The sequence below is a fragment of the Morone saxatilis genome, unplaced genomic scaffold (genome assembly GCF_004916995.1).
Source record: "Morone saxatilis isolate NCDOM2014 unplaced genomic scaffold, NCSU_SB_2.0 Contig16, whole genome shotgun sequence".
Lineage (NCBI taxonomy): Eukaryota > Metazoa > Chordata > Actinopteri > Moronidae > Morone > Morone saxatilis.
The window spans coordinates 20,605,250-20,615,001 of record NW_023339718.1 but is presented as its reverse complement, the minus strand read 5'-3'; the positions used below and the strand labels follow the sequence as shown (position 1 = coordinate 20,615,001).

The 9,752-nt window shown below is 38.7% G+C and overlaps 1 protein-coding gene across 1 annotated transcript in view; it reads left to right on the top strand.

The window, feature by feature from the left end:
* Nucleotides 1-9,752, top strand: part of fras1 (Fraser extracellular matrix complex subunit 1) — a gene marked incomplete in the record, with an annotated part of 218,544 nt that overhangs the window by 79,276 nt on the left and 129,516 nt on the right. Inside the window, 4 exon segments of the mRNA XM_035658439.1 lie at nt 2,651-2,752; nt 5,033-5,224; nt 7,662-7,751; nt 9,558-9,705. Of these exon segments, the coding sequence (XP_035514332.1) occupies nt 2,651-2,752; nt 5,033-5,224; nt 7,662-7,751; nt 9,558-9,705 (532 nt within the window).

The following is a 9,752-nucleotide window of genomic DNA, read 5'->3' as shown; positions in this document are numbered from 1 at the left end:
ACACATTATACTGAGTGAGACAGTTAAACTCCACTGTTTTTAACACTCAAATAAGGAAATTGAAATAAAAAATGTAATTAACATATTTCAGTTTTCTTGCTGAAAGGATGAGATTGATATATTGTTCCTTGGTATGATGCAGTAAGTGTTTGTTCAATGCACTTTGATTATGTCAGTACTGCAGAGAGATCAAGCCCCTTAATGATTGTTTCTTTCACACCAGTATCTATAAGCGGAGAGATGTATTCCTTTGTGTCCCATTTACTGTCAGTAAGTGCATTTTTGAATTTAGGCTTATTTAGGCAATGTTTTCTTTAAATTATTGATAAAATTTGTTAACTATGTTATAGAGTAGAAGACCATGTAGTAATGTAACACAACACACAGCCTTTCAGTAACTCGTATGCTGCAACCTCAACTCGCAGTATGGGGATAAAACTGGCCCCCTGTGTCTTCCAAGTACCAGGTCTCAATGTAAAAATGAGTTGTACTAAAAAATAACTCAACTTTCAACGACCATTGTCAGCTTACTTAGGGAGAAACATTTAACCAAAAAAAAACATCCCTTGACACCACGTAGTGTCAGTTTTAGTGCTCTAGAAAATGAATTCTTGAAAACAAGAATTACATTTTTTGTGTTTAGCTTCAGAACAGTCAAAGTATTATCTATCATCAGAGTCTGTGCAGTAATGTTATAATGCAAAATCCCGCATTAGTCAAACAGTTGGCTATAATATCTGTGATAATTGTCTTCTTTCTTGGGAAATAATGAACTAATTTGCATCTTCCAGACTTTGAATTGTTAATGGAGCATCGTAGTTTGAAAAGACATAAATGAAAACAATCACTTGGGTTCACTTTTGTGTGTGTGTGTGTATGCGTGTGAATGAGAGAGAGAGAGAGAGAGAAAGAGAGAGAGAGAGAGAGATGTTTGAGCACTCTATAGCACACTATAAACAACATGAAATGGTTTTAAATGAGGTGTAACTATTGGCCTGTGTTTGTAAATGTGTCTAAAATCTGTGATCCATGATTCTCTTTCTATTGCTCTATAAAGGTTCATGTCTTTGTTGTTTGTGTTTGCAAATGCCCTGTGAATATGTGTGTGAATACTTTCATTTACAGGAGTGTGTGTGTGTGTGTGTGTGTGTGTGTGTGTGTATGTATTCTCTTCAAATATTAAGATCACATTCATATTAAACATGTTCAGAGCTGTTTAGTCAAACCCCATAGTACAAAGAGATCTGTGCTACAGTTCAATATAAATCTCTCTTCTTTTAATTCACATATATACCGAAGCACCTTTAAGTTCAAGTTTTTGATGTTTGAAGACTGCTACAAAGTGTTGTACAGGGTTTTGATCTCTTTGATGAGTGGCTGTAATAAATGTTATGTTGGTGAAAAAATTCTTCTTTCTTGTGAAATAATGGAATAATTTGCATTCCCCAATGGCTTCAGTCAATATTTAATCGAGCAGTGTGGGCCTAAGGAGGAAGGATGTTAGAATTTAATCTGACAACTACAGGAAGTTGACCCCAAATTGAGACAGATTATATATTTAAGGCCTGAAACACAACAGGCATGGATCTGCTGTGGAACAACTTCACTTTAAGTTAGTGCTCTGACGGTAGAGTGCACAGAAGAATATCTTCTCTGTCAGGGACGATACACTGTCCATGGCTAATTTTAAATCCGAGCACTCAGTTAGCATTGATTTGATCATTTGTAGACCAAAAGATTTTTAGACATCTAAAAACTGGGCTAAATTTCTTTAAAACATGAGAAGTTGTTTAGATGTCTAGACTGTTATTTCAACAGTATTTCAATGACTATGTTCAAACATGCTGTTAAGACCAGGTTCACATTGCAATAGAAGCAGTTAAATGCTGTTTAAACAACAGTTTACTGTATATGTAAAAAAAAAAAAAAAAAAAAAAAACATGTTTTGCTGTCTTTAACTGAAATGTTGGAACTGGTAAATCACCAAAACTGCTAAATTAACAAAATAATGCTTAATGGGCAAAGAGGCACCCATTCTGAAAAATTGGGTCTATTGATTTGTCATAGTACTGGATGAACCAGAATCCCAATCTAAATCTATGAATATTTGTAAGAAGTAAAAAAATACACAAAAAATATACAAATGCCCATTGCTCACACTTACTAACTAAACAGTTAGTCCCTTTATTTGATAAATTACTTTAACAATTGATTATCAGAAGTGTAATATATTAACTGTCTTTCCAAATGGCTAATCAATGCACTGACTAATTGTTTTGTTTCACACTAGCAGCTCAGTGCTGGGGCTCAGTGTGTATACTTCTGTGCAGATGTGTGTGCAGGCTGTACATTCAATGCTGCTCATATTTTCTTCAGGTCTTCACACTTTGTTGTTTGACAAGTTTTATGTTGACAACTGAATGCTGGTATTTGCTCCTGACAGCTAAATGTGTGTGCCTGTGTGTGTTTGTACGCCATTCACGATGCCTACACACCCTTCTCTCACTCTGCTTCTCCACACAGAAAAGAGGACACTCATTGGATTCAAATGCGCTTTGAGTTTTCTACAAATAGCCTGATTCACTGTGTGTAAGAGTGTGTGTGTAGCTTGGAGATGTCTAAGTGTGTGTATCTGTGTGTATCTTGGCAGCATGGCGAGCAATGGCAGAAGAACGCCTGCACCACATGTGTGTGTGACCAGGGCCAGTCTAAATGCCACACACACACCTGTCGACCCGTCATCTGTGACAAGGTGGGTCTTGCACACAAAACACACTCACAAACACACACATACACACACACACACACACTCATTGACATTCAGTTTTATTCAGAATTCACCTCATACACTTGCACTGTGTTGAAACTCTAATGGATGCAGAGATGTTTAACCATGCAAGACCACACAGATATGCCTTCTGCTCTCGCTCATACACACACACACACACACACACACACACACACACATACAGAATGACATTTAATTGTTAAATGCATGCAAATTTTGGCTTGAAGCTTCCTTTCTTTGCTGGAACTCTTGTTAGTGAAGACAGAAAAGACCATAAAACACAATCCAGACACACAATACAACGATAAAGGGCCATGCACAGACAAATACAGTACCAGTAACAGTATAATCTAAAATAAAAGATAATAAAGATAAAGATAAGATAAAGATTTTTCATGTCCTAATTTAATTATTTAAATATTTATATTTTAATAGCAGCCTGTTGAATCTGAATGTTTTAGAACCACCAGCAAGGAGAGTGAACATTTAGTTCATGTATCTAGTTCAGTCTCAATAAGTAACTTTCTACTTCACAAAAACAAATACTTGCTGACTTATCGATAGGATGGATGATGTATAAATGAACTCGCTCCTTTTACTCTCCCAATGATACCTCTCCTGGCCCTGCCTGAACCCACTGTATCTACCCCTGGTCAGAGAAGCTGTAAATCACCTTGCTTCTAATGGTGTCGGAGGCTGTGTTAGGTCCCGGCCGTGGTCACTGGGAGGCTACTGAGCCTGGACTTGGACCGGCTCTGCGGGAGTTCAAAGCTCCTGTGCTAGTGGTGTAAACAAACCTTCCCTAGTACTTCGAGCAGTCAGCTGATAGAACTGCAAGCTAGTTGCTCGTAGAGTTACAACAGAAAAGGTCATTTTTGGTCTCGGTGAAAAGGCGCAGCTCCCGTTTGATGCTGTTTTTGCTTTTCTGCTAATATCCAGCTAATTAAAAGTGCGTCAACTAAGACTCTTTTCGTTTACTTTACAGTTTACTTGACTATTGGGGGACAGCCATAGATAATATAAAACAAATAGACTAAAATATTTGATAAAGGAATTAAAGCAGGAGTGCAGTTGAAGTATGAACATATAAAAAAATATCTTAGCTTTAAGCCACTAATTTATAAACAGCAGCAGCACTTTAAAATCTATTGTACACAAAAGAATAGGAGTATGATACAACACAGAAGTCATTAAAGTGATACAATACAGACTACAATAATAAAGAGTCCATGCCAGGTCCAAGTTATGGTATATTTAATTTTACATTTGTATGTGGTGCACCTAATTTTTCAGAAATCCACAGTTTATATAATCAGAGGGGAGAATGTGAAATTCCTTAAATAGAGGACATCGAGCTGAAAATGCTTTTAATCCTGATTTTACTTTTGTATTATAAAAAGCATCCATGTCACATTGTATCTAACACTAACTAATCAAAAGCATCGAGTTCAGACCTTATTTGCTCTAAATAAACCTATAAAAAGGAAGGGGGAAGAGCTTAACAGAGAACAGCTCTGCTATAACTGTACAGCCAGTAAAAACCTTTATGAAACACTTTGCTCCGTCAGTTTCCATTTTTTTTAAAGATCTAGCGGAAAAAACCTTAAGTAAAAATATTCTCAGCCATCAGCCCATCTGAGTATGTTTTAACAACCCATTCCCTCCACTGATGATAGCAGAAAGAAATTGAATCCAGCATTGCAAAGAGAGGATCCCAGTGGACTGTTAACCACTATTCTGAAATAAGCAGATACAAGAAGAAAACAGCTGAGCTAATAACTACCTTACTGTTCTGTTAATGAATGGTGACAATATCTGGATAGGCCCTGAACACGCTGCCTCAAATATAGAGGATAAAAAAGTTCTTTAATAATATGAACTGTCCTCATGTGATACAGAGGATCTAAAATTTCTCTTACATCTGCAGTGTCAGTAAACCTAAACCTCTCAGCACTTTCAAATAAAGTTGTAAGAAATGTCTGGTCAAAACTGCTTAGTGTGTTTTCCCTTAATAATGTAACACACAAACACAAACACACACACACACACACACACTCTCTCCTTCATCCTCTTATCTCTCTCTGCTAAAACACACACACTTAAAACCAGCATTGTTATAAGCTCCTTGGATTTTCTTTGTCTTGTCTCACAGCTCAGTTTGCATTCAGTCATCCCCATCATCTGTATTGTACATGAAAACCAAACAAACCTAAACCTAAACTCACTGCGCTGTTTTCCTTGCAGGGTCAGACCAAAGTGAAGCGGGCCGGTCAGTGCTGTGATGAATGCGCCGCTGCTAAGGGAAGCTGCCTCTACGAGGGTGCAGTGCGTTACCATGGTGACATGTGGAACAGCACGGGGTGTGAGTTCTGTACCTGCAACCGGGGTCAGGTCCTGTGCCAGAGGGCAGAGTGCGGTCGTGTTGAGTGCCCGCAGGTGAGTCTGAAAAAAAAAAAAAGGTTTTCAATATAAACCAAGGAACAAATCTTCCCTTATCTTTGGCAACATTTCCTGGGGCCATAAACTGCCCTTAAAGAGTGGAAAAGGTTTGGTTGGTTGGTCTGATTAAACTTTGTTAAGCTGTGCCATGTAGCTAAAGTCTGGCTTGTGGCGGCTGTGGCTCAGGAGGTCGAGTGGTTTGTCCACTAATCAGAAGGTTGGTGGTCCAGTCCCTGGCTCCTCGGTTGGTGGTTTGTTCCCTGGCTCCTCCTGCTGCACTTCCTGTCCTTGAGTAAAATATTGCACCCCAAATTGCTCCCAAAGCTGTACATCAGTGTGTGAATGCATTAGTTTCTGTTTTGATGAGCCTTTGCCATCAGCGTAGGAATGTGTGTGACAGTGGCATGCAGCGCATCGCTTTGAGTGGTCGGAAGAGTAGAAAGGCGCTACATAAGTGCAGTCCATTTACCATTCCATTTAAACTTTTATCACAGTCATCTGCTAACACACTGTCGACCCATCAGATATGTGCAAGCACACATTCCTGGTAGAGCATAGTACGCTGTGACAGGAATGGCATTGGTCTACTGTTTACCTTGCAATTACAAAGGCAGAGAATAAAATAATCTCTGGCATGACAGCCTGCCAGAGGTGTATAATTTTGTGTTATTATAAATTGATGTTACACATTGCATTGACACAGTTATGGTGTCTGATAAGCTTTCAAAGGAATATATTGCTCAAACTAGACTTACTGTCGAAACATATTCCCATTAACACAGCCCCGTGCTTAGACTGATGCCTAGTAAAAAAAATGAAGAGGGAAATTATATAAATATTATTTATATATAGATTAGTTGTCCAAATAGTAACAGAACTATATACATATCATATCATCTAACAATGCTCTTTCTTGCTTCTTCATTAAGTCTCTTCTAACGATCCACTAAGTCTTAAAAATGAATGTAGGACATCATCTATGGAGCCAGGGTACTTCCCTCACAATCATATGAGCTGGCTTTTCCTGCAGGGTTCACCTGCTCTAACCTTTTCTACCCTATTTTTTTTGCCCCCAAAATGCAACATGTCAGCACCCACAAAATCCCATTTCCCGGCCTTCGAATGGGCCACTAAAAAGTTAATGGCATATGTCACAGTTACTTTATTCACAGTTTCCTACAGTCAGTGTAATTTGCTGCTGTGAAATTGACCGGTTCACAAGGACTGCTGTTACTATCTTCATTGGTATTTAGGAGTAAATTCAGATTGGGTGGAATGGGAGCAAGGATAAGCATTTGAGATTACAAGGTCGGCCGCTTCCATCGCAGATAATTCCCCCAGTTTAGATGAGGTAAATTGAAAGACATGATGAAACTGTAATGGTAGGTGTGGAAGCGGGGCACAACAGCAAAAACAGATACAAGGCTATAGAAAACAGGGGGTTAAGGAAATCTCAGCTAGACTTTGCAGACGTCACACTTACTAGACTCTCCCTGAATGCATCACATCTTTTAACTCATTAGTACTACCCCAGCGTCAAATGAGCAGAACAATCAGTGGTAACTTTCATGTGAGACTTGGCCCAGTTATGAATTTAGGATGTTGGACGTGGGATTTTTTCGAGACAAAACAAACAAAGAATTCGTTAAGGTTATTAGCCGGTGTTCCCATAGTTACTTTTATATCCTAAAATGATCCACTTTGGGCTTGGCGCCGCATTGGCTCAACACCTCTTCCAGTTTTCTTACATCAAGTAGATTTAATAATATTACTTTAATATCCCCTGCCACGGCCAAATAAGCCCTCATTAATCATCCGGTATGGTGATAATTACAGCTGGTAAGTGCCATTAGCTGTAAGTAGCATAATTGGCATTTGTCCAGCTCTGAATTGAGCAAGGTCACTCTGCCAAGAAGATCAGAGTCATGCAGTTTTCAACCTGTGTGTGGCATTGTGCAGAACACAAAAGGGAGGTTATGAGTTTAATGACATGTGGGTCAATGGAGAAAGACACTGTGGTACAGTTATAATAAGGGGGGTAATGATCTCTCATTTATTTGGGAAGATATTCCTCTGAAATGTTTTAGCATTCAGAAGTTTGCCTTAAGTTACAGAAGGTTCCCCTACTCTATCCTACATGCTTTTGTTTAATGTTTTTAATAGCTACAACCGTATTTTATTTTTTCATCATAAATATTGATTGCTCTCTCTGTCCTCTTCTAATTCAATCCTCAAAATGTTTTTAATTGCTTTATGTTATTTCTTGGCTGAAAAAAGAAAGGTTTTAGTAATACAAATTCTACTAAAAATCATCCCTCCCCCATTAATACTGAAGAGTTCTTCCCAATTGTTTGTCCAGTGTGACTGGTGTACTTCTCCTCTTACACTGTATTTTTTTTGTCTCATGATGATTTTGTCTTTTTCTATTTTGTAGGGATCGGAGCTCATTCACCTGCCGGGGAAGTGCTGCCCGGAGTGTTCCTCTGTGAAACCTTCCTGTATGTACAAGGGGAAATCCTACAAGGTACTTCTGTCATACATCTAGATTTTGCTTTGAGTGTGTGTGCAAATAAGAAAATTGCAAAATCAAGAAATCCAAAATGTGTGGGTGAGACAAAGACACCTCAGGGCTTCTGTAAACCCTCTGTTCTTAAGAAAAAAAAGGAAATAAGTGGCATAAAATCTCACTGCAGAGGAGGCTGCTACACAAGCAACCAAATACATCAATATTAAGCTGGATGAGAATTAAGGTTACACTGAGACAGAGTAAATATGTGTTTTAGGGCAGAGCTATCAGATTACTTTAGGCTGTTTAGCCCATAACAAGAATCTTTTCCCTATTATTCTGGCATCAACTTCATTATTCATCGGCTAGTCCTGGAAACCCAGAAAACAAGGCTTTCATTTTTTACATTTTCAGCCTGGGGGAATTGCTCATGAAATGCTGCAGGATGGTCAACCAAGGCCGAGGCTTGAAGCGAGTGTAGAGAGTGCTATTATCCTTTTCAAATCGATTTTCCTTTGTCTCCCTGAGGAATTCATCTTACCAGTAGTAAACAAAGATAGATACTGCATACTTATTACACACCTACACACATCAATACATGCATTTTTCCATTCCAGTGTTTCTGAAAGGCTTGTCTGAAAGGTTAAAGCAGCAGGTCTGTGACTAGATCTAAGCTGTTTGTCAAGAAATAGTAACTCCCCTAAAACTGCAAACTTGTGTTTTTTAATTTTTTGACAATTATTGAATTTTAGGTGTATTATTGAACAGAACCAGGCCAGCTGTTTCACCCTGCTTCTTGCTAAGCTAGGCCAACACTGACATAAGATAGGTATTGATCTTCTCATCTCACTTTTGGAAAGAAAGCTAATAAGCCTGTTTTGCAAAATGTTGAAGTATTCCTTTAAATTCAAACTAAATACAAACTCTATTGATGATTACATAGTGTAATATGACAGCACCATAAGGAAGACTGGAACATTGTAACTCAAACAAATGAGATGGACTGAGTGAAAGTCACTGTCCTTAGGCTACAGTACAGGATCAGTGTGATCCAGCTTGGATGAATCATGAAAGTTTATGGTGAACATACATACTTACATATTGTGTCCTAAGGCACCAATTTGTACAAATTACTTTGACCTTTTGTTTCACCTGAGCTTTGAAAAAAGTTAGACATAATGGTATGATGGTGTATAAACTGTGTTTGATCCTGTGAAATTTCCCTTATGATCCTTAGCTCTTACACAACTCTACAGGTGAACCATTACATGAGATACAGACACTGAAGGCTGCAGATTTCTTTCCTCTATCGCTCAGGGCCGCAGGTTTTGTGCTCCTTTGATAGATCCTTGAATACAAGTGGTTTGTGAATGGGAGTTCTGCTATAAAAACAAGCTCGTGACGCTTTTTATTTTCTGTCAGTCAGAAAAATTTTGATTCAGTTTTCAGTCTGTCCTTGTCTGTGAGCTTTGACCTGCCATTGGATTGTTTGGAAAAAGGCTTTATGATTTATAAAACCATTTCACTTTTTAGGGCAAAATCAGTTAGTGACATTCCTGCTGTTTGACTGACTCTGTCCTCGTGGGCCTCTGTCAGTTCACTTATTCTGCTTTGAAAATGTATATAAAAATCATGACTGTCAGGCTTCTTTTATAACTGACCGATACTGCTTATTAGCATTCAGCTTATAGTGCCTGGTCTGTGCGACTTCATTTTTAATCGCAATTCAGCTTCCTCAAAGTTAAAATCCTCTGTTGTTTGGTGTTCTCTGCATTCACCAGGTCTAGGTGTGATAAACAGTTTTCACTCTCTCTCTTTATTCAGGATCTGGCTCAATGGACTGATAGTGGTTGCCAAGAGTGTGAATGCCGTGAGACCCAGGTGACTTGTTATCTACGTTCCTGTCCCACCTGCCCATTGGGCACCCTGGCCATCATCCAGGAGGGCAAATGCTGCCCAGTGTGTCATCAAGGTACGCTGCTGCAAAGGATGCTGGTTGCAACTGTGTGTGTGTGTGTG